The sequence below is a fragment of the Morone saxatilis genome, unplaced genomic scaffold (assembly GCF_004916995.1).
Source record: "Morone saxatilis isolate NCDOM2014 unplaced genomic scaffold, NCSU_SB_2.0 Contig6, whole genome shotgun sequence".
Taxonomy (NCBI): domain Eukaryota; kingdom Metazoa; phylum Chordata; class Actinopteri; family Moronidae; genus Morone; species Morone saxatilis.
This window is the reverse complement of record NW_023340206.1, coordinates 5,973,781-5,999,389: the sequence shown is the minus strand read 5'-3', so window position 1 is coordinate 5,999,389 and position 25,609 is coordinate 5,973,781. Positions and strand designations below refer to the sequence as shown.

The following is a 25,609-nucleotide window of genomic DNA, read 5'->3' as shown; positions in this document are numbered from 1 at the left end:
AAAAACCTATTTTCATCTTGTTTCATGTTGTCTTCTTCTGTTCCTCTGGTGCTTTAACCACGGTTTGGACTGTAAATACACCAAGACGTTGGTTGTTCTGACAAGCTAGCAAATCGTTTCATCGCCTCGAGTCAGGAACATTATTGTCCATGTCCACGCATCTACCTCCTCTTCAGCTGTGCTTGATGATCTGAGCAGGGCTAAAGTCAGTCAGGAGGGCTATGTTTAGAGAGATGGAGAGCAGAGTTACTATGGAAACAAGGCTTCAGGTTCAGCAATGTCGGGAATATTGAATCTCTTCTTGTGAGAGTTATACAATGAGCCAGACAGACATCAGAAACTCCAATCAATATCAGCAGGCTCCTGTGAAAATGAGGCCGTCACATTCCTCCGCAGTAGAATTTGACTTCCCCTCTCGGTGCTGAGGCTCCGCGGTTTGACGTCGCAGATGTCGTCATGTCACAATTTGTCTGTCTGTCAGCCTCGTCAAACTCCAAACTCAGCAAATTCCACCGTCGCCGGAAAAGTTTTAAATTTTTCTGGCAGCCCCAACTTCTCTCAGCCTATCAGAGCGCTCGGTTGAAGCCACTGCTTCAAACTTTCTCGCAGCCCATGTGGGTGTGTGCGTGGGTGTGTGTGTATTTCCCCTACGGCTGCTCCAGGTCTCCACTTAATAAGACCGTTGTTCCTCTCCTGTCCAAACCGACAAGCTTTGTGAGTAATGAACATCTCCCAGGCAGCCTTCCAACAACGGCAGGTTTCAGTGTCAGTCCCTGTCAGCAGCCAATGACTCTGATCTGCTGTTTTATTACACCCAAAAGGTGTGTGGGCATGTGAGTGTGTGCGGGAGAGAGAAAGTGAGTGAGGAAGTAATGCAAAAGTGTAGCTGAGTGTGTTTTCTGTGCGCTACACAAATAAAGGCGTGTGTTTGGCAGAGGAGAAGTGTATATTGGAAGAGAGAGGGAGTGGTGTGTGTGTGTTTGTCAGACCGAGCCATAATGAGGCAGCGCCCAGATGAAGACGTCTCATCTTCTTCCCAGAGGGGCTGCTGGGTAAAGAGCAGCGCTGCAGCCGCGTGACACTGTTTGCGTTGGACAACCTATCAGCCCAGAGGAAAAACATTACCTCCGCAGGTGATGACAGTAATAAAGATGGACTCAAACACCGACGGACGGCCGCAGAGGTTTGCGTGTTTGCTCTCTGTCTAACACACTCCCCTCTTTCTTTAAAGCCAGCACACGGAGCAAAAACCCACTTTTTCCATCAAGTGCAGTCAACATCTTTGCCTCGCTGCCACCACTGCAGAGACTTTTCAACAGGTTACATAGCAACGCGGCATACTCTGAGCGTCACATGGCCAAAATTAGCTGGGCAAATATGTGGCGGAAATAATGACATATATTTAGAAAATCACAGTATAGTGACAAAGAAAAGGAAAATGGCACCATGTGAAGAAAAGCAGAGAAAATGGAATTGCTGTCGACCTGTTACACCAAAATTGACAACAAATTAATACAACAGAAATGTCAGGGACTTTAAAGGATAAGCTCCTGATATTCTACAGAGCAGAGGAAATTACTGAATGAAATGAAAGTATCAATTTGTCAGAAAGTATAAACTAACACAGCGGTTTTCAAAGTGGGGTCGTTCCAGGGGGTCCCCCAGCAAAAAATTCCATCCTTCCCTCGAACAAAGTCTTATAAAAAGAAGGTCCGTGGTCTAATTGGTGTCACTTTATGGGTTTGAGAACCAATGGACTAACACACTGTTAATTTTATCACAAACATCAGAAAAGAATAAAGGACCATTCAGAGAGCAATACATTTCCTCGACATGCTAACATCAGAGTTGCAGTCGTGTTTCTCAATGTGGGTCAGAGGATCTCCAGGGGCCCTTCACAGGGCTCTTGGGGGTCCACAGAAAATTGAGAAATAGATTAATATCGCTGTAACTCAATTCCATAGGAATTTCTCTAATTACGGGCATTACATTATGTATGAGAATGATTATTGAAATTGTAGGTTTCATTTTCAATCTCCCCATAGGATGTGGTGACACATTGTGTCTTTTTAGGGGTCTGTGACATGAAAATGTCTGAAAAGCACCGTTCCAACCAGGCAAAACCTGACAGTAAACTATACAAATCATTCATAATTCAATCATAATTTGCATTCAGACAGCAAGGCGTTATATTTGGCACCATTCCATTGGTTATTCCATTTCAACCTCGCCTGCCCCCATAATCTACTTTGGCCTTTTCAGCTGAAGGAAGCGCTTCTACAAACCCAATCTTGTGTGACAGGTGTGATGGAGAAGGGCCAATAAAAGCCTGCACGGCGCTCTGCGTGCAGCCGCCGGCTCTCCAATCCGTGGCTGAATCCTGCTGTGGTTTGATTCCTGGCTGCCATACTCTCCACTGTGATCCCTCTGTGTCTGTGACCCTCCCTGCCCTTCAGCAAGGAAAAGGAAATAGACACGAGGGAGGTCGCACCCCGCTGCTCTCCTTCAGGAGTGAAAAACAGGAACGGCACCGTCTCTGTCTTGCCAAAGCACCTCTGATTTTCTGTCACTGAGTGGAATGTGAACTGCAGAACCTCATTATAGAAAAGGAATGGACCTCCAGTCAGACCTCTGCGCTGTTGTGCTACAACATCAAGAAAGCTTGTATTCTAAAAGGCTGCACTACTATCGTCTAATTGAACTCCGGAGTCGGCGTTTAGGAAGCAATTCTTGGCTTTAAACAGCCACAGCCGATGAGAGGCTTTTGTCTTTATTGTCATATTATCTCTTGGGATGGTGATGAGATGATTAATCATTTCCTGCTGCAGCCGTGCGCTCGCAGAAGGCTGGCACCGCTCGGCTGAGCGCGACGCCCTGGGTGGAGGAAAACGGTATTATGGCCCAGGTAATTGGTGGAGGACCATCACTCATAAGCGATCTAATTAATCTCATTAAAACACCCTCTCTGGTTGCATAGAGATGTTTCTTGAGGACCGCCGCAACAGAAGGAGGTTTTTGAAAATGGGCTTATCCATCCTGATGAGTGTCATATACGGAAATGATATTCTGAGAGGAACTGCAGCTGAAGCGAGTAACAGAAAATCAATACAGCAATTCCATGTAAACCGTGGCTGGCTATTTTCTAATGTCATTTTGCGTAGTAGGGGATGTGCAGTGGTAAAAGGATGCTTTCTCATTGCTCAGCTGGAGATGGCTTTTGTCAAGTCCAAATTCTATTTATTCAAGATGGCTCCCTGGTTGTCTCCCAAGATGCATGGCATGCTGCGGATTAGGACCAAAAACGCAATCAATTCACCCAGCAGGAGATCAGGGGAAATAACAGATAAGGTTCTTAGCATAATTCATACAGTCCCCAATCTGGCTAGGATTAATGTATGTCTTCGCTGTAGCTCGCTCTCATTTGTATGTTGGAGCTCGTGTGGGGCTAAATTGGCGCTTCATGTGGCCCATTACAATCAGGCTTTGTTTGGAAAGGCCCCTGTGAGGACTGGATGTGACCACGTCGTTTTACAAGGCATCTGTACCTAATGCAATTTAGGACTGATGTAATCTCATCTATATTTTATTATCATTAAGATTTCCCATTGTTGTGCTTTTACAGCAGGCTGCGTCAGCACATTGATCTGTGTAGAAACTGTTGAGTATTCAGTGAAAACAGTCACCCAGATGCAAAGCAGCAGAATGTATCCAGTGTTAACCAAACATAGTTCATACATTAAAATGTCACAGAAGAGTCCTGGTGGCACTTGACATCAGTGGAATAAAGCCACAGTAGGCTACAGTATTACCTATTTTTCCTTTCATGTATGCTGTGGTCAGATGATTGAGGTTAGAAATGGAAAGCTGAACAAAACCCCCTCCAACAAGTTCCCTTTTCATGAGCCTTAAAAGACATCTTTTCATCTCCCATTTCATTTTGCGGCCATTGATCAGCCATCTTTCATAGATTGCTTCCAGACATCTATTCAGCCGCTCTGTCGCCGCTCAGCATGCCTGCATTTCATAGGTCTTAATAGCAAGGTCTGGCTTTTGTGCTTAGATTAAAACCTGAATGGCAATCACTTAAATCGCCAATAAAATTCACAGGAAACGGTCCTTGTTGACTTTAGTGGGAAGTGAATCAACAGCTTAGAAAGTTTCACAGTGCAGGCTGATGCAAAACTGGGCAGATTTTCAATTTTGGGGGGCAAAGTAGGACTTCTCTTGCCTCATCCTGTGAAATTAGGATTTTTTTTTTTCGTTCGGCGCACGAGCCAGAAAAAGGTCATGTCAGTCGTGTGACAAGAGTGACAGGTCTGGGGCATCATTACTGAGACTTGGAAGGTCTGTGTAAGCACCTTTGGTCACCTCAGGAGAATAGATCCCCACTGCGCTGCTGCCGGCCTAATGAGCACAGACAGCCCCGCGTCTAATGAGAAGAGGGCGATTGCGACTGTCTTCCATCAGCCCTCTGCTCCATCGGTACAACATCCCATAATGCCTTGAACATGCGGCATGAGCAAGCGAACAGCGGCAGATATCTTGTCACACATCAATGCAGGGGCCAAGGAGTCGGCGAAGGAATCTGCCAAAATGTCCTCATCGCAGGTCCGGAGCTGAAAACATTGTGATAAGTTTCCTTTAGGTTAACTTGATGTTTATCCACACAGTCAATAAGATCATGTGACAGCATAAATCGAGGCACTTTTCAGTCATTGCAGGAGAATATCAACTGCCTGTCCTCTATGTGGTTGCTTGTTTCCAGCTGGCGAAACGTGTGGTTAAATCTACTAAAGCAGTCTTTTTTTTAGCTCCCAGTCAAACATTTTGTGAATTCCTGGCATCTCAAACTCCTAAAAATCTCCACACTGCTGATAACTTACTTTTCGGTTCTGTTCTCAGCCTCTTTGCATTTCAGATTAGAGCGTGTGTGATGCTTTATGGATGACAGAAGGGAGCCTCAGCTCTATTCACCTGCACCTGTCCAACAGCTCACCTTTTTGCACATGTTGCAAATCATCATGCACCTGAAAAAAACAGAGCTACAGGTTTGCAGCTTTTATATTATATTTCACCGGACTTCAACAGCCAAATTAGCTGTTATATCCACATTGAAAGGTTATGTTTTCTCAAATGCTTATGGACGGATTTCAGTGGATATTGGTGGACAGATTGGCTTTGGACTCAGCAACAATTGATTCGCCTTTGGTGGTGGCCCAGATCTGGGATTTCTGCCACTAGATGATTATCACCTTGTAGCCGTAATTATAAAACTAGGACTAAAAAAAAAATAATACAGACTTGATTCCAAAAGTTTGGGATAAGTTTGTAAAGGCCAAGAAAGGAGTTTAACTCGTGTCTGAAGTGTTAGGAGCGATTTTTTTTTGTGTGTAAGTTGGAGAGTTGGCGCAGGGTTTCGAGTGCCTTATAGTTACCAAATTAGCCCAATGAAACCAGGAAGGAAGGAAAACACCTTTTCTTAACAGCATACACAATTATCCACATTGTGCAAAGTTATATTGGCATTTAAATGTGCATTTTCAGCCAAGGCTGTTTAAAACTGTGATGTAAGTTATTGTGAGGCCATCCCTCCCTCATACAGTATCATTAGAAAAGAGCTGAGCCTATTAATACACTGAAGAGCAGTTAGTCTAATTACTGTGACTACAAACAACATGCCATTTGCCTCCTTTGTTTTTGATATTATGAACGTATTGTGGCAAATGATACTGAAAAAAACATGAAGGTCATCCTCAGATTAGTTTGAAAATGATTTAATTAGAAGTTGCTAAATACACATAAAATATAAGTGAAGGAAATTTGCAGCCAATCTGTCATCAGTCTTTCATCATATATGTAAATCTGACTTCATACTGAGGCAGAACCTATTATACCTGTGTCACAAATGTCCATTGAAATGTATTGATAAGTACTTTCACAATTGGCTGTTTGAGTGGGATGCATTTGGCCACTCAACCGTGGACATCTTCACACCCACACCACTTTTTTTGTATACTCAGTTATGCCAGTTTCTCAATTACTGTGTGAGTGGGCTGGTGCAAAAAAAAGGGGGGGAAGTTGGCTATAGCAACATTCACCATCAGCCCACACAGAATTATTCTATGTGATGATATAAATCTTATTTAATTATGTGATAGCGGCCAGGTTTGCCAGCCGTGATGAAAGGAGCGAGGTGTTCAGATATACCTGAAGAAGCGAGAGCTTTTCAGCGAGTTGGACGATGTAACACACGGCAGAAGCCTCAGCGTTAATCCTGAGAGTGTAAAAATCGAGTCAACACCGTGTCAGTGTTTATATAAGTCCACACCATCGGATAATTCAACTTTTTTTAGGTAGTTTTGAACACATGATGTCCTAGATTCATATCAGGTGTATTAGTGAACAGGCAACACTGCTAGCAGCAACAGTGAATCAGACGTTCAGCGTCTGACCCGCAGCTGGATGGTGGATGTTATGATCCATTTTGTCATCTGACAAACGAAAGTCGCATCTCCTGATTTCTGTTCCGTGCCAATGCAGGAGGCAGAAAAATCAGAGGTCACTGCACCCGGCCAAAACAGATTATAGCATTAATATTACAGTATTACTGTGTTCCCTGGTAATTTAACTCTTTGTTCCAGGGTGCATTTTTAACCATGTTGAAATTACAGGATGCAGCCTGTAATAGATGTGGACATACTGTAGGACAAAGTTAAAAAAAGAATACCAGTGCCTACCTGTAGTTGCAGCCCATTCTGGTTCCCTAATAGGCCCATATGTTGGTGTTAACATGCTTCCGTCTGTCAGATAAGCTTCCTCTATTTTCACACAAAAAGCCAAATTTCACTCTGCAATGATAAAAAAAAGAAATTCAGCAGAAGGACGAGCAGCTCTTACTGTGGACAAAACTCAAAGCTCCTTTTTGAAATGCAAGGACGTCGCTCCGGACTAGATTTAAATTACGGGGCGGCCAGCAAGGTTGCCAAAAAACAATACTCGCAGCTGTAATTGTTACTGTAAATTTACCCACATACGCATTCCAGACAGAACTAAAATTACTGACCACTGCAGGTAATGGTAAAATCTTCCCACCTCCCCTAAAGAAATAGATCCAGTTCAAATGGGGCCATAGTCCGGCTCATAACCTCCGTAAAACCTCAACTTGTGGTTTTCACACTTAGGGTTTTGTACAATTAAACAAACAAGGTAGAATGTGTTAATTCATGGTCTTTAGAGGTGCTGGTAGGCAGATTGTTTCTACTCTCGGATAGACTCAGGCTAGTTGTTTCCCACTGCTTCCAGTCTTTATGTTAAGCTAAGCTAACGGTCTCCTTGCTGTAACTTTATATGTAGCGTAGAGATATGAGAGTGGTATCAATCTTCTCATCTAACTCTCAGCAAAAAGGCAAATACTCATAGTTTCCAAAATGCTCAACTATTACTTACTAAACTATTACCTTTGCTACAAAAGTAGTTGTAGCTAGACAAATACAGTACAAATCAGAAGTTTAGTATCACCTGTTATATTGATGTTTTATCTTCTTTCCTTCAATATTTTTTGTTTTAACATTTATAAAAACTGTATAATTCAGACACCAAATTTATTATTTATGGGCCCAAAAAGAATAATAATGAAATGTTTAAAACTTCTATTTAGTCTATGTCCCAACAATTTTGGGATTTTTCTTTGGGCATGCTGCAGTCTTCTCAGTGGTTAGATTGAAACTGTGATTTGTCAGTCCATAGTATGATCAACTGATATATTTGTGATCCAGTACCAATAGTTCTAACCCTAGAACAACCATATATTTCTGTTTAGCTTTCCTAAAGCAACGCGCCTCCTAATTCCAGCTTGTTATAGGCATTATTGTGCACTTGACTCTGAAAGGGGACCCTGTTCCTATTTAAATCTGCACAGATTTTGATGTTAAGCTTCCAATTTCTTCTACCAATGACTCACAAGAGCTACCCATTGTTCTCTGATTCTCCGCACTGTCTAATATTTGATCCAAGTATCCATTCATGTTTGACTGCAGTACAGTTCTCTATATACCATGGAGCATCATGGTTGTGGATTAAGTCCTGATGAAATTTTAATCATGTCTATGGGGAACTTTGCTTGCTTTAGCTACAGAGAAGAAGAGGCAGATAAAGTAATGAAGATGATACAACCAGTAAATACAACAATCAAACATATTCAGAGAGCAAATAAATAAAAATACAGAATCTCTATAAACAGGTATATATATAAATATGTCCAAACATGCTTAAGCTGTTCATAATGTCAGATGTACTGTAACGTGTGCTGGAATGAGTGATTGTTTGTCAAATTAATGAGAGGTTTATTCAAAGGAAGAAAAAGGAGATAATAAGAGGGCATGAACACACACTGGAGGAATTACCCAGCAGCAGGTGCATCTCATCTTTGGGATATTTCTCTCAGACACACAGAGGATTAGCTTTGTTACACCCACAAATTCACACACAAAAGCATTAATCGTTGCCTCACACACACACACACACACACACAAAACACACACAAATACCTCTACTGTTGAGGACAGAAGATTACAGATGTTTCAGCTGCAAAACAATCTTTTTGCGTCATTATTTATTTATTTATTTTTATTTATTTATTTCAACGCTGTAATATTTGACATTGCATTAGGGCACAATAGGTGAACAAAGAAGAAAATGTTCAATATGGACACAAATACCAAGCCCTTTTTCGTATTATGATGGCTGCTGCTTTTTATACCTGCTGCGTTTGTCGGGCACAGCAGGTGCAAGTTTTTACCGCTTGTCATTGTTGTGTAATATATTTTACGAAACTGCAGTAGTTACAAAAGCAAGATACCATTATCATAACTCAAAACTGAAACCAGAGTCACTATTTTCATCTGTGCTGCTTCACCTTAAAATATCAATAAACCCTTGGCAGCACCCCCACTGCTTCACCCTGCCGCTGCAAACAGAGAAAACCAGATTTCTATGCTCTGTCGACCCAAATCCAGCTTTGGAAAGCCTCAACTCCTACCTTTCCAATTCAGCTTTCTCAATAACCAACTCATCCGCCTCCTCATACTCCCACTCGCCTGCATAATCCATAACATTTTGTTTCGCTGCTACGCCGATGACACCCAGCTGTATCTCCCACAGAAACCCGGCAATCCAAATAGCTGCTTCTGTCGTCTTAAGTACAGGACGTCCTAGAACTTCTAACAGCTTTATGATATTAAGTTATTTTAACTGGCAATCCCTCCACAAAAGCATCATTATAATCATTTTGGCAAATCAAGAAGGTCAGATTATGAAGGTAAAACAAAATAGTTTGTCCTCTGCAGATTTTGAGATGTTTATCTTTGTGTATCCCTTCATGTAGTCTACAGTAACTCCTTGTACGTCACAAGAAACATTAAAGCCACCCCTCTTTGGAATTTATTTCAAACCTTTATTGATAATTTTCAAAGAATGATAGACTTGAATGAATCCAACATACAAACAGCCTTAATATAGACATCAAAGCTCATTTAGTTAATTTATTTAGTTGCCTGTTTGTTATGTATCCTGGGTACAGTTCAAACCTTTTTTCTTCTTCCAGAACAAGCAAACAAAATCAATCAATTGTATATTTCCGGGAGGTCACTGCAGTCTCGAAAAGATCTTTCTCGTCTGTTTACTGACTTCATAGTTTTGTTAGCAGATGCCAGATATATAGGTTGGGTTTGCCTCTTATTTGTCATTGAGTAGTCATTGATTCTTGGTAGCGTACAGTGGATTCATCAGAACTTTTTTGCTGTAACCAGCTTCCTGTTGCTGCTATAAATGAGGTTGATTAGAGCCATGGGACTAAACAGAAAGAGTAAAATAGCAGGCTGTGTAACCAAAATAATAATAAGAGTTGGGTGATAATTATTGTGGATTCATAAAGTATTTACATTCAGATGGGAGACAAATTAAAGGAAAAAAACAACAGAATGTATCTGAGTAAGCTGTTGGACCACCAACGGCTTCAATTCTCCTTTGAATAGATCTGGACCTTCCTCAGTTTGGTGTGTTGATGACAGTGGTGGAGATCATTGTCTAACACATCTCTCCAAAATCTCCAAAACGGATGTTCACTTGAGTTGGGATTTAGTGACTGAAGCCCATAGCATTCAGTATGATTTATATCATTGTCATACTCACTCTCTCTCTGACTCTTAACTCAGTTACTTAAAGGAATAGTGGAGATGGACAAGATGACCGATACCACTCCCGTGTCTGTACTGAGCCAGAGCCAGACGGTGATTATCGTAGCTTAGCATAAAGACAGGAAGCGTGGTGAATTGTTGTTTTATAGTGTTAATTTGTGAGCTTTAGAGCTGTGTCCTGGTTTTTTTAAACATTGGACAGAGCCAGGCCAGCTGTTTCCCCCTGCTACCAGTCTTTACGCTAAGCTGAGCTGAGCTAAGCTAAGCTAACAGTTTCCTGGCCTGAGCTTTATATTTAGTGTACAGACATAAGCTTGATCTTCTCATCTAACTCACTGTGAGAAAGCAAGAGAGTGTACGTCCCAAAATGTCAAACAATTCCTTTAAATCCATACATTTGTACCGATTTTAATAACTTTAATACATTTGGATCGTATCTGACAAAAACTGAAAACTCAATTTCGACAAAACACGACAACAATGATGATGATGATGATCATGATGATTATTGTTGTTGTTGTTGTTATTGTAAATTCTTTCAGTTGTTTAGGCACTGATGACAAAAGCCACAGCAGAGTCTAAACTGAACCATTAGGAGGAAAATAATTATTAGGGTAGGTATTTTCTTGGTGTTGTGATTGCAGGGTCATTATGCTCTCCCTAATGAAACAAACCAGCAGAGAGCCTCCATCTCTGCTGTAGCCGTTATCATCGCCCTTCAGAGAATATAAAAAGGAAAACACTTCAGCAGCAGGCTAATTAAAACCAGAGAGGTCTGGATGAGGAGGCCAAACAACCCACACAGGTGGCGGGCACATCACTGTGTGTGTGTGTTTATGTGTGTGTGAGCTACTGTAGCACATCATGTTTATGCATGTCTGTATGTGTCTGTATGAGTGTGGGTGTGTGTGAGGCCGCAATTCATGTTCTTTATTTGTGTGTGTTTGTGTCAGTGTGCTACATCTGTGTGTGTGAGGCAGAAAGGACGATGTTAAAATGTGTGTGTGTATTCAAGGCAGTAGTTCCTGTTTGTGTGTGTGTGTGTGTGTGTGTGTGTGTGTCAGAGGTATATGATTGTTAGAGGTGCTTTCCATTCATTTTAATGGCTTCAGCCTCCACTGCTGTCGCTTCATTCTGCTGCCTCCACCACTGACAGGAAGGACCTAGCAGCTTTCATCTGACAGGACCCTGCTCAAATAGGCCATTGGTGCACCATAATTAGTTCAAATGTCGAAGCCGGTGAATTATTGATGATTGGGGACGAGTAGGGAGGAAGACATTTCACATCAACTGTGTGTGTGTTTTTTTTTAGCCGTCTCTTTTTAAAGGACAGCTGGTGCTCTGCGGTTCCCACCACAAACATGAATCTCTGGTGTTCAGGCCACGAGAGGATGCATTTGCACCGGGCGGAGAAATAAACTGGGGTAGTAAAGGGAATAATTACAGAGGAAAAACTGTGAAATAATATCTTGTTTTTCACTGAGAACAGCTGGCTAAAGAGAGCGCTACAGCACTTTTTATTTTACCATGTGAAAAAGGGATACCTTAGCACTGGTTGGAAACAAAAAGTAAACCACATCATGAAGACAGAGGTTAATTTATGCTCCTGCCAATCATTGGATATAATTGCACTACCATGGCATAATGGCAGCCCAAGCCCAGTCATTTTCCCCCTCCGGCTCTATCTCAGGTACTTAGAGGGGTTTCCATCAGCTCCTGATTTTTCAAGAGAGACCTCTCAGACAGGAATGACAATGGACTTTCAATGGCTTATAATTATGCCACTTTCCTGCACAATTTCCTGGGCATCATTTGCATTAAGACTCATATGGGTATAAGTGCACCATATGCTGCTCTGCAAAGGCCTTTTGATCAACTCCACCGTTGAAATTACCAAGTGCCGTGACATTTCCTGGAATGCCTCTGAGCCTCCGCCGTCCGACAGGTTATCTGAATCTGTTAATTAGATGGATCAAGTCCAAAGTTTGCGACGGTGAGAGCTGACACGTGTGTGTGTGTGATGGTTGTGACTGAGGATCACAAAGTGTGCTGAGAGGCACCTTGGATTTATGGCACGAAAGACGGCGTCCTTTTTTCAAGGTTATTCAACACTGCGTCTTGTTTGCTTTTTTTTTTCAATTCCTCTAAAAAACAGAGCAACTGATGCTGGATGTTTGTGTTGCTGCTGAACTGTCCTACTGGTTGAAATGCCAAAGGTAATACTGCCATCTAGTGTACGCATTGCGGTAAAGCAGCTATGGACCAGAGGCACGTCATGTCATGGAGAAGGCTTTTTGTTGTACATCAGAAGATGAAATTCTGTGAAAAATGGCTGCCAATACTGATTATTCTTGTTCCAAACAAAATATATTTCAATGATGCCGTCATCTTTCTGTGTCCATTCATCTGTCAGCTGGATGAAATGTCTTCCTTTAAAGTGCAACTTCAACATCCATTAACTTTTAATTTGCTGTCTTACCTGCTGAAACAATCACGATAATAATGGTATTTGTGTCTGGGACCTTTGCCTGCACGCAGTTATATATGTTCCTGTCTTTTGAGTTGTAATTAGAGCTTGGACGGTGTTTTCCTTTCAGATGGCTCTTAATTCTGGGATTTGTTGCTCACAAAAGCCGCTCTCATATCTCTTCCTCTCTGCGGATTTTCGAGCAGTAGGCGTCTCTTATTCAGCTCGAGAGGTTGCTGAAAATAAATCATCACCCTCCCACCAGTATGCGAGAATGTCCAGATGGTTGAATTTTCACTGACGTGCTCCCGCTGAATTTCCCCATTGTCTTCCACGCTAAAATTAGAAGGTAATACTTGGTGAAAACGCTGCGTCTGCTCTGAGGGTGCTAGTTAATTATCAGGAACTGGATTTATGTTCCACCCACAAATGAAGCATGAACGCTGTATTGTGTGAGAGTGTAAAGCAAAACCTTGAAAACCCCTTGAGCTTTGTTGGAGGGACCAAATGGCAGGTTTCACTGTCAAACAACAGTCTTTCCTGCTTGTTCCTTTTGGCAAGAACACAGGAAGAAAAATGCCCTCAAGGTAATTCAGTGACTAAAAGGATAAGATGACATTTTATCTCCCATTGTTTCTACAATTAAGATACAATGGTGCAAAATTCAAAACTCTAAAAGCACAAACTCACTGAACTATTCTGCTCGAGTAGTCTCAACATGCATTTGCAACCGTGCCTTGTTACTCTACCATTAACATTACTAATTCATCAGTGCAAAAACCCAACTACTAATCACTTCAGCACTCTGTTAGAGCTCCAATATGGCTGCCTTAAACATAGCCTGAGCTGAAAGCTGATACGGTGGTTACTGTTCAGTAAGTAGCCCGTTACATAATCAATCTACTGTGTGTAAGCAGAAAGACAGCAGAAAATGACCATTGTATATTCTGTTTTGATGAGAATTTTCTTTGGCGAGTGTTTTATCTTCAAATGCAGCGAGGGCTTAAATTCAATGGGGAATAAATCCAATGTTATGAGGCTGGGATTAAACCATCTGCATGATTTGGCAGTTCTTTTCATTTCTGCACGCTATATGTGCTTTCCAGGCCAAAATTAGGGGCTTAAGGTTTTCTTTGCACCGAGGACGCCGTTTTTAAACTCGAGAGCGAAACTTGAGTCGAGGCGACCCCGAGTACTTCCTGTTGATTTTAGAACGTCAGACGGGGTTTTGGGACTGTTCAGATTTGACAGGGGAGGAGGACCTCGCGTACACCACAGAGAGACAACTCTGTTGCAACATAAATAAGAAAATACAGTCCAGAGATGGAATATTTGTTTGGGATGGCTTTGTCGGTGTTTGATTAATCAATACAGGTTTCTTTTTTTCTAATAGTAAATTGTGTTCAGGTATATTAATGCTTAATATTCAGTGTTAAGCTAATTTTACTTCCTACTGAAATTATTCTGGGATAAAAAAAAATGAAATAAGTAGTTTGACCAAAAAATTTAAATTAACTAAACTCAAGGTTCACTTTTTAGATTTGTCCCTCGAGCTTTCAACTGTATCACCAGGTTTTAGATAATGTAATTAGGAACAAAAATATAATCTATCGTGACATCAAGACCATTAGATCTGGTTGAAAGCCAGAGCTCTATATGCAAATATGCACATTTTAAAGGCTGAAACAACACGTCCATTTTTGCAATCAATCATCTCTGGGGTTTTTTTTAAGTTATTGTAATCTATCGTACACAGAGGAAGAAAGTGAATTGAAGTTGAAAGCCCTAGTAAAAGCTACTATGAGTCAATTAATCAACAGAAAGTTAGTTTTGATGTAAAATAAATAAATAAAAAAGTAGAGAAAATCAATTTTCCAGTATTTGCTAACATTTTTAGACTTTAGAAGTTCTTTAGTTGCAGCCCTACGACTCTCAATACAACACGTAGCTTTCAGAAGTGAAACAAACTCTAAAACCTTGGAGACTAACTCCCGTTTAAAAGGTTTGCTCGTTAGGTTCAACATCACTTTGCAGAAAGGTTTCCCTCCCGAACCAAATGTAACCAAAAAGGTAAAATCAATGTTTCTGGTTTGTCATCAAGACACTTGAGAAGAGAAATTCACTAATGTGGGAAAAGAAAAATCACTTTTACACCTTTATTTGGGCTCCCAATACACAAATCGAGGATATGTTCATCAATACAGTCTGCTTTAGATCTCATGATACACTGAATGGAGAAAGGTTTGGACTGATGCAATAAACCAACAGATTTAGATCTGAACTACAGTCCTATATACACAATCTTATTTTAGAGATCTGTATTTTCTGATAGTTAATAACATTTATCATACTGAATAGCGATTGACGAAGTACAATCACGAGGCCTTTTTGCAATTTTAGCCGATATATCTTAAATGCACTTTCACAGCAGATGTAACGTAAACTTCATTTGTAGCTCTATAATGAGTCTGCACATTAAGTTCAGGTGTGGCCTTGGAAGTCCCAATAGACAGCAAATAGACAGCAAATGGAGTCGGCCTCACATTTGTATTGTTTTTTGGAACTATTGATGCACTCTTTGAAATATAAGCAGACCATGTTTCCTAAGACAGATGCTAAAGTTCTGCCCTCTTCGTCAACAAATGGACGAGGTGATACATCTCCACAGATACAGGTAATAAACCCAAACAGAGGAAGATTCGTTCTTATATCAAAAAAGTTCAAGACCTGAGATTTTTAGTGGAACAGAATGTCTTTAACATACAAAAAAAAAAAAAAAAACATTAACTGTCTGTAAACTGTCACAATGGCTGCGAACACTAGCTATGTCTTCCCTTTTGTGACTGAAAACATGCACATTAAAATCATGTCAGCTCGCGTTAAAGAACGTTTAAAATCCCATTCTTCCAGCCGCATTCTTCAAACTTCTCGTGGTTTGTTTTTTGTTGCAAGCTAGTAGTACACAGCTCTATGCATATAATTTTACATTTGACAGCTCAACGAGAATCATCAATGATCAGTGTGTAGACACGACTGAGGGCGATGCAGAATTCAGATAACTTAAGACAAATAAATTCATTTTTTAAAATTCTATTAAACATGGTAATACCTTATTCTAACACTGTGGACTCTCCGGGGGTTACAAGTTCATTCCTTGGGCACTTAGTAAAGAGTCCAGCATGTCAAAAGTGTCTTTGTAGTCAGTGTGTTGGCCGTTGGAGGTCAGCAGGCCGTTGGTTCCGTCGTGGCCGTGGTGCTCCATCATCCTCTGGGCGCTCTCTGACGAGTAGTGGGACGAGCCGAGGCTTCCTTTGGAGCTCCGGCTCTTGGACGAGTGGTGGTGGTTGTGGTTTCCGGCGTCAGAGTGAGGCCTCTTACGAGACGAGCCGGAGGAGCTCACGTCGTGGCCGCTGGGGGCTCGTAGAGATAAGGATTGGTTGTCTATTGTCCCCCTGCCGTTCCCGCTGAGGGAGTAAGCGTGCGAGTGGCCGTGTTTCGAGTGACGGTGGCCACTGTGCTCTTTATGCTTGTCCTTTCCAGGCAGAGTCCCGCCCTGCTCTGAGCCTCCGTGACGCTCTGATGAAACTTTGATTCTCATCTTGAGCTCCTCGCTAGTGGCGGAGCCGTTCTCGAAAGAGGGAGGCTGCCGAGACTTTTTAGAGCTGGACTTTTCTCTCCTGCCGTCACCAGACTGGCCGGCCTGCTGTGGCTGAGAGCGTTTCTTGTGGTGGTGTGAGGAGAGAGCTGGAGGAGGCGCGTACATGTCTGTGCCCGCCTCATCCTTTATACCGTTCTGCATGGCCAGCTCCGCCGCGTGTTTCTCTCTGTACTTCTCCAGAGTCAAAACTTTCTGCGGCCGTGAAAAAGTGGCGGCATTTGTAGCGAGCGGCTGCTGTTTACTCGACCCGCCTGCAGCTTTGTGTTCGTGTTTCACCAGTGTGAAGTCTGATGGGTGAGGCTCAGAGAACTGCTCGTAACCGCAGGACTTTGACTGGTCGCTCAGTGGCTGGTAGGAACCAAAGGGGACTGCGATGTTGTTGAGGGAGGGCATGTCTGAGGAGTCTGATGAGGAGGTGGAGGGGAAGAAGGAGTTGGTGACACCAGGAAGGCCGTCTAAGGACGTCCCCTGGAAGGCACTGTCCACTGATGGGCCCTCTGTCTTTGGCTTCTTTGCTGCTTGAATAGCCTAAAAAACACAAACACATTCAACATGAGATACGGACTCTTCATTTGTCTGAACCTGTACCATATCGTCTTGTACTGCGTTCATATAGTTACATTCATTTGTGACTTACCCTCCAGTTTCGTATCCTCTTCAGCCTGCTGGGCGTCTTCTCCAGGATCTGAAGGAACTCATGTGTGAGCTCTGAAAACCGAGAAGACGATAATGTTAGCGATCATCTCTCCATACTGAAGGCTGTTTAACACATGATCATGATACTATTTGCTGACAGGGAAGGATTATTGTTGAGACTGCAATATATTAACTGCATATGATAAAAGCAGTCAGTGGAGGAGACCAGGGACAGCTGCTTTGTCTTCCTACCTGCATAATTAAGCCATATTTGTTCGACTATAGATTTAAAGGAGTGTTACTGTTGAAATAGAGGAACAATTGTATTTTGGAGACCTGCAACGAACCATTTCATTATCATTTTATATATTCTTGATTAATTATTTGGTATCAGAAACTATTATATGAAAAACAATTTCAGAACCAAAGATTTTCGGTTTACAATCACATCAAATAAAATAATAAAATTCAACTCGATATGACAACAATTAAACAATTAATCAATTTATTGTTTCAGCTCTACATTCCAGTTTCCCATTCACCGTTGGCCTGGCGGTTCCCCTCGTGGCTAGAGGAGGCAGCCACGAGCCTGAAGCTTAAGTACAGTACATGAAAAGCTCTCTGTTCTATTAAGTCTAATGTAATCCGTCTCTAAAGCTGATCTGAAATACTCTGACGGAGTATTTCAGTACTCCAAATTCAGCCCCATTGAGATTCAGTGGAGGGAGCAGCTCTTAACTTAAACAGCCGCCAGATATATTTAATTAGCATACCTTCAGGTTGGGTTTGGGAAAATAACTTTTGACTTATTAGGAAAGTAAAATAAACACCCCTAGCGTCCCCTCCCTCAAAACCCATCAAGCTTTTTTCTGACCGTAAAACAGAAATGTTACGATACACAAGCCCAAGCATTATACTAGTGACAGAAGCCTTTACCATCCAGCAGCTGTAGCGTTACGGTGCGGTCCACGTACTCCCACCAGTGCTTGCCATCTGTAGACACAGGGATCTCCCAGTTGGACCACTTACAGGCCAGGTGGATGCAGACACACGCGACAACTGTGGGCCTGTACTGCAGGCAGAAGGTGGTGAGGTGCAAACTGCAGGAGGAGACAAGAAGAAACAGAGAGAGAAAGATACAACCATGAGCTGAAAGGCTTTTATACTAATACACATATATATTTTGCATTTTAGACATAATAGAAACATTAATTGCATTTAATAGAAGTTTAAAGCAATCAAACCCAAATATTTTTCACATCGCATACACACCGCCTTACCTTATAGACCTGGAACATCTAAGAAAACCTACGTTTGTTAGGACATGTTCCTAAATGTTTGAAGGGATATTTACAGTTTTAAATGTAGATATATTGAACCTGTATTAGGCCAATGACTGTTTGGATTTTAATGTAAAAAGGGGAAACTATTCAACATTAACAGTGTTTCTCAATCTCCATATTTTCAGGAAATCTCTACTCCTACACAAGCAAATTAAACAGAATTTACACACTACTTGTATTAGTGTAAAAGACTGAGAAACACTGATGTTGGTTGATCAGGCTTTAGGCCTTCTAAGGTTAATTTTCTCTGCACCCTGAATTCCAAAATACACTGCAAACTGTCTTTCGTGTCTTAAACCATTGCACATCTCAGAATCACATGTTGTCATTTTATGTAATTTAAATGTGTTCTAATTCAATGTGTGTACAGATAGTTAACTAAATTGTCTAGATTTGATATCGGCTCATACAAAAATATGGCGCTTATATACATAAGCTTATCTCGTAACATTAAATGATAACTTTTAGTCAGCTGTGACATATCAACGACGTATAACATCTGTATTAGTGCCACGTATTTGATATATAGACATACTGTATTCGCCCCCTTACAGTTTGGGAAAACACATAATGCAATTATGATGAATATGATCTCTCAATTATTAACGTTAGTACATTCACTACCTTAGTCTAGACTTCATTCTTTGTGCAACAACTAAAATTAATAAAAATCACTGTAAAGATCAGGTCTACCATCATCTGCTGGGAACATCAATCTCCCACACTTGAATATCAAACTAGCAGTCTCTGTAAAAAAGTGAGATAAACACCTCAAAAGTCAGTTACTGAAATACACAAAAGCAGCACAATAAAAAGCAAAATTAGAAGCTGAGCGAATTAAAATCTTCACAACATTTCTGCCACATTATTTGCTATTTAAAAAGAGTTTAACCCTACCTTATAAATGTATCATACAGCTACGTTATATTTCTGAGATCAGTTTGCAGTATAGTTTGGTGCTTCGTTGTTAGCTCGTTTGGGGTGAAAAATGTGCAAAAAATTAAAAATTTAAAAAGAACTGTAAACTATACTTACCAAAGCACTCTATAAGTTTAAGAATCTTTAGTGGCAATCTATATTCAGGCTACCGTTCGAGTTTTTTTTCTTAGACATATGCACTCCGTACCAAACAACCTTGAGAGGTAGACAGCACCACTACACTCCACATTGTGCATTCAACCCCTATGTGCCAACACAGAGCCCTTGTACAATACACCGCACACAGCAGCCTGGCCGGTACTTCCCCACGTTGGGGGTTCCCAGGATTCAGGCGCAAACAGGGCGTTGGACACAGGAAGGGGGGCCCTGCAGGACAGGAAGCTATAGTGTGCCATTACAGTGCAATAATGGGAACAGGATAATAACCTGTTGGTAGCCATGAAATAGGAAGTCTGTGCCAAATCCTTGCTTGCTGTAAAAGAAGAAGAAAGTTCATTTTAGAACCTAAGAGCTGATGACTTCGAAACAGCATTTTAAAACAAGCATTATTGAAACTGCATAGATTAAAAGATAGGCTCCAAAATGGGACCAGCGCTAAGAAAAACTGCTTTTTTAACCAAATTACAGCATAAAATTGAGTTGTAAAAAAGGGGGCGGGCAATTTAAACCTTTACTTTAGAGTGAATGACTGATTTTCTATTCTGAACACAGTTGTTTAGAAGTAACAGAAAGTGAGAAGAGGTGAGAAATAGGGTTGTACCTCGCACTAGCTGGGAACACCTCACAACATCTGTGTGTGGATGATCAACTGTAATTTCAAAACCTGCAATCAAGACAGAGAATGAAGACGATCAGCCACTGGTGCGAGCACAATGTCAGCAGAACTTATTGTGAATGACGTTTGTTAAAAAAGAAACTGAAAGACAAACCTATTTATATATTTCATAAAAAAAACCTGTTATATTTAACAGTCTAGTAAATATGCAAAAGTACCAAATTCCACAGAAATAACATTGACTGACTTCAGGAGCCAGAAAAGTAATTCAACACAGAAAAAACTAAATGCAGTATGTGGAGTACTGAAGCTTTAATCGCACTCACCCAACGTTTGCAGCACTATTGTTTCCAGTGCTACAAGCTCTTGTGCCTGCTGCTGGAATGCCTGAAAAAGATCAATCAACACTTTTAAATCTGCTTCCCAACAACTACATATTGATGATTCAACTCCTCATCAGCAGTCCTGCAGAACCAGGTTCTGAAGAGGGTACTCCTGTGCCTTTTAGCATTGTGATGTAAACGTGTAAGCCTTTAAAATTCAATGACTTCGTATTTGTGCTGCTTTTCTCTGAATGGGAAGAACTTGCGCATACGAAGGGAAGGCTACAAACCGTATGAAACTGCACCCTGAATGTAACAGAGAGCCTAATTTGGTTTCACTAGTAACACCTGCGCTTACCCTACGATTGCATGTCAAAATGGCTGCTGTGAAAAGGGTCTGCGATACCAAATCTTATCTGCAGAATCACTTTATATCCCTCAAACAAACGCTGCAGTTTAGGGGTGAAACTGACAATTATTTAACCACTGATTGTTTTGTGATTCATCAATTATTAATCGTTAAGTCTATTAAACCTTAGAAAACTGTGGAAAATGTCCAAAACAATTTCAAGGTCAAGGTGACGTCCTTTAATGGCTTGTTTTGTCTAACAACCAGTCCATAAGATACAGACGGAGCACTAAATTAGCACCAATTAACAGCCACATGCTGATAAAAAGCAATTGATTGATTGGCTTTACTCACCAGCCAAACAACTACAGTAATCTACTGAGTGGCTTGTTAAATGTTTCCATTTGGCTGGTAGACAAATAAAATAATTTTGCACCCTACCCACAGATTTAAAGTTAAGACAAAGAGAAGTAGCCAAATCCTTGTTGCGACACAGCTGACATTTTAGCTTAAAAACGAACAATTATCAAAAAAAGGTTCTGTCCTCGTGGCTTTTCTGTGCAAAGTCTGACACTCGCCAAATAATCTTACAGAAAAAATGAGCTAAACAGACTCAGGGAAGTCAAAATGAGTCCCTATAAAGAAGAATATCACACATAATGTCATCTAACTTCATGAAAAACAAACAAAACCTACTCCAGGAGTCATAGTTTACTTACGTTGCCTTTAGTGTCTAGGGCAGGCTCTTGTGGGTTAACGCAGGCATGGGCTATTTTAATGACATGCTCCAGCTTCCTGGGCTGCTCCTCCACTTTAGCTGCCAGGAACAACGTAGTCTGGGAAATTATCTATAGAGAAAGAAGAAAAAAAAAAACCCTGGGTCAGTTTTCAGTCAGCAGCACCAGTTAATTATATAATATCAGCCAACACTGCAGTGGTACTTACATTTCTATGGAATTTGGTGAAGGAGTGAATCATATAAAACCTGTGCATATATACTATAGCAGTGTTGATAATCAATTGAGAGCTGGGTGCAGAGTTAAGGCATAAAAAAAAACAGGGGTGATACACAGTGAAAAGGCAAGAATGAGTGCCACATTAGCATCGAGCTAGCGTTGAGTGGACAGCTAGAAAAACGTGCATCCTGAAAGTAAAACCACACGAAGTCACCAAGTTTCTCCTTCGTGTTAGGTTAGTGGTGGATTTGCAACACGGCAGTGGGTTTAAATCACACGTACGGCTGGTGTTAGTAACATTAACCACTGGTATCACTAGACACAAAGCTAACAATAGACTCAAGAGACAAAACAATAGCTGAGCTACAAAGCAGGCCTCGATACTTGCAGCCGGTTCACTACAAAACACCAAATAACCCGATTTAAAAAACACAATCCTACAAAAGCAGACTCTAAGTGTTAGAAAGAAACATTTCACGCCTGTTTCAAGATTAAATACGTGAAGTGCAAGCTGCTGCTGCCAGCCCCGGCCCTTTCTGGGAGCTAACGCTACCTCCAGGCCAGCCTTTGGTTTCATAAGGATACACGTTGAGTCTCTGGCCTATGTCCTGGATTAAGTTGGCGGCCTGCTGCCGGTAAGAGAGCTCCCTGTCGGCCTCGATCCCGCAGCGTCGAGACGGCGTGTCTTCGAGCTGCTCCCGGGTGAAGAGCCATTTCGTGGAGGGTCCCCGGTGCACCGCCATTACGCTCCCACAGCCAAGCCCGACGGTGTTAGCATCGGGAGGGAGTGGGGCTATGGGGGCACCGGAAGGACGAGATGAGCAGCCGAAGCCGATTTAAAACCGGTGGTGTGGTTTTTGAACGGCGCCCCCCAGTGGTCGGAGGTGCACACGGTCCTAATTGTGGCCACGTTTTGTTGATGCTGCGTCGGATAACCTTTTGTTTTCGCAGCAAAATGCTTTATTTTGTCAGATTGTATTTGGTGATTTAACTTTAGTCACTGACGGTGTTTTTATTGTCGTTATTAGTAGTAAACATGCACAACAATGAGGGGTGAAATATACAGATTAGCCACTAGGGGTCACAATATACTACTGTAATACTGTAAAGAGCACTTACAAATCAAAGTTGGATTTAAGTTACAGTTTTTATTTTAATCCTACACTGTTATACTGTTTGGTACAATCATTACAGCAGACTTTAGACATGATCCAGACTGTAGTATAATGGTGGGGTGGGGAAAGACTCCAGGTGACATCTTATCATCAGGCTGCCTCATTAAAACTCAAGGTGAGAGATGAGACTGATCTTATGTGTCTTTTGAAGTACAATAATGTCACAAATTGATGTGTTACAGCAATAAAATAGGACTTTGTTCAGATCATAATGAAGTATAATATGGAAAGACATGAGCACGACAACTGAGTCACCAAATTAGTCCACAAATGCACCTTTTCAGATTATTTTTACCCCCGTTTCTTTCAGAATCTGCGCTTTGCTTAAGGCAAGACACTCTACGTGCAAACACTTTAAAGTACTGGTTGAGATTTGGGGCTATTTTGCATCTTCTTCAGACTAGTGGAAAGAAAATGTCATAATTTTATGTCACATTTTCTATTCTATTCTGTAGATTTTTTCCTAAAGGCACCAAAAGGTAGCAATAGATAATGCCTTATATGCATATTTATTCATTATTTTTCTCTTTAAAAACTTGTACCACAAGAAATAATAGTCTAAATGTAATTGATCCACTGGGGGTAGCTCGTTGGGGCTTGTTAAAGGTGCAGTACGGCTTCAATCTGCAGCCCTTTGCTTGACCTGCCTCTATCAAATAAAGGCATGAAAAGAATTACTTTAAAAAGAAACAGATTTCAAGTGTCTCCAACCCAATAGCTCACTGTTGAAAACTTTCAAGGTCTTGTGTTTGATCCTCAAGTTCTTACACTTTGAAGGCTGACAAAAGCTCTAAGCTCCCTCAACAGGGAGCCGTGCAGGGTTTGAGAGATTGTGGGTTCAGTCCTCAGGCGGATCTCTCAGTTTTGAAGGCTGCTGTCCAACACAAGGAGTTGAAAAGCTCTAAGGAGGAAAGCTCTAGTAACTCTAGTCTATTCAGCTCAGGATGATAAGTCACTGTGTAGAAGTGTTGAGGTTGTGGGTTTGATCCTCAATTCAAGCAGTCAGTTTTGAAGGCTGCTGTCTAAAGGAAAAACCTCTGAGTTCGACTGTCCGATACAGTCGGCCAGGGTGAGAACTGCTCGGAGTATCTGAGTTAGTGGGTAAGGCCTAGTGAACTTTGTAGTGAAGATTTAACAGTGCTCAGAGAGAAGTTTCAAGTACAAAGGCAACTTCACAGAAAGCCCAAAGGCCAAAAACAAAACAGAACCACTGCACAAATCTTGTCTGAAAAAGACAACACATGACTTGCTACAGCAGGCAACAGAGACACTCGTGTATCTGTATTAGTTGTGCCATTTATTAGCATCATGCATCATAAATCTCTTCCAACTTTACAAAAAAACGTTGTCACAGCTTCACATTCCAGTAAAAGTTCAGATTCTCCTGATTGTTCGTCAAGGTAATCCATCCACAGGTGTGCCTTGCACCGGTCACAATAAATGCTCGTCCTAAAACATGCAGATGAAAGATGAAACAGAGTCAAAAACTGAATCTAAATGTCATCGACCCAACAGCAGAGTGTGTTCAAGGATCCTTGAGCTTTGAGATTTTACAGCCCGACGATGATTTTATACCTCAAGTTCTTACATTGTCAAGACTGGTGTCCAAACAAAAGACCAAAAGCTCGTAGAAAGGAGGTTGTTGGTTTGACCCTCAGGTGATTCACTCAATTTTGAAGGCTGCTATCAACTTGCGTGTCTCTGTTTATTGCAACCTGTGGCTATAGGCTTTAAGTGCTGCACTTCAAAATTCACTGAGCGTCATGAGGGAATCAGACAGACAACCTCATAGCTTCTGATTAGTCTTCTAACATATTGTTTGTATTTCTCAGAGCTTTTTTTATTTAAAGAGTTGACTTCAAAATTCACAGATTTGGGCAAAATATCGATCCCACATCCTCAAAACCTCTGCTTAGTGTTTTAACAGCATTAGCTACTTCATTTCTAATACTTCACCTCCGGGTATCAAACTTTAATTTTAATTAAATCAGTTGTGTCTTTATATTATAAGTTATAGGTTTGTTAATTAATGTGACACCCAACAGCCTGATTAAACCACAGTACTCGACAACATATAAACTGCAGCTATTCTTCTATCAGTCACATTATTTATACTTTAGAATAAAACAGTATTAAAACTCACATGAAATACTACTTATTGTACTTTAATTATTTTTTTGAAGAATACAATAACTGGCCTGACTTGGTAGAGTAAAATTTACACATATAACTTGATTTTAGAGCCTTTATTTGTTTGCAGTGTGTGTGCTGTACACCAGTGAGTAACACAGTAGAACCAAATGTAATTCACGATGCATGTGTAAAACTCTACATTAATATTAAACAAATGATACCACTCTGTTCCTCAACATTTAATATTTCTGTCAACAGTGAGGATTACATGCTCGAGTAGCTCCGTGTCTTAGCAACCCGTTACCTGGGTCACGTTACTTTCCCCAGTGTAACGTGATAAGTATTCCAACCAAAAGCGTACTTCGCCACACCCCACACGACTCCTCAAAGTGTGTGTGTGTGTGGTTGCAGAAAAGCCCTCAATGTGTGATTACTATAATATCTTTAAAGCAGTGTACGTGACAGGTGAGTAACGGGTCCAGTCTGCGTGCACGCTCAATCCTCACGGGACAGATGAGCGGCGCAGCGTCTCGTGAACTCAGCGGAGTTAGTAATTAGAGTCCAGGTGTGGTTAATTTCACGACGTCGCAAATTGGAGCCTGTGTTATGTTTTACCGCTGGTTCAGACTGCATCAGGTTTGTCAGCACACACACACACACAC

General features: G+C 41.3%; 1 protein-coding gene across 2 annotated transcripts; it reads right to left on the bottom strand.

Annotated features, from left to right (window-relative positions):
* Positions 1–14,802: 14,802 nt before the first annotated feature.
* On the bottom strand, positions 14,803–22,465 carry LOC118339830 (cyclin-T2-like). Of its 2 annotated transcripts, XM_035677599.1 has the most exons (9): positions 22,225–22,465; positions 21,629–21,710; positions 21,403–21,531; positions 20,338–20,398; positions 19,997–20,059; positions 19,663–19,708; positions 17,891–18,054; positions 16,956–17,026; positions 14,803–16,846 (listed from the first exon to the last, which is right to left on the bottom strand). In XM_035677599.1, the coding sequence occupies exons 1-9, from the start codon at positions 22,380–22,382 to the stop codon at positions 15,800–15,802; spliced, it is 1,821 nt and encodes a 606-aa protein (XP_035533492.1). In that variant the 5' UTR covers positions 22,383–22,465; the 3' UTR covers positions 14,803–15,799. The 2 variants fall into 2 exon arrangements, 1 of the variants encoding a protein (XP_035533492.1); XR_004797333.1 differs by lacking the exons at positions 14,803–16,846; positions 16,956–17,026 and having other exon boundaries at positions 17,916–18,054; positions 19,333–19,708.
* Between the last annotated feature and the right edge of the window lie 3,144 nt (positions 22,466–25,609).

Bases quoted from the DNA above. Each gene is read 5' to 3' on its own strand.
- LOC118339830 (XM_035677599.1), bottom strand. From the start codon at position 22,382: ATGGCGGTGCACCGGGGACCCTCCACGAAATGGCTCTTCACCCGGGAG. The intron at 19,709-19,996 runs GTACAACCCTAT...CTTCTTTTACAG, and splicing joins GTGTTCCCAGCTAGTGCGAG to CAAGCAAGGATTTGGCACAG. The intron at 16,847-16,955 runs GTAAGTCACAAA...TGTGTTTTTTAG, and splicing joins AGAGGATACGAAACTGGAGG to GCTATTCAAGCAGCAAAGAA.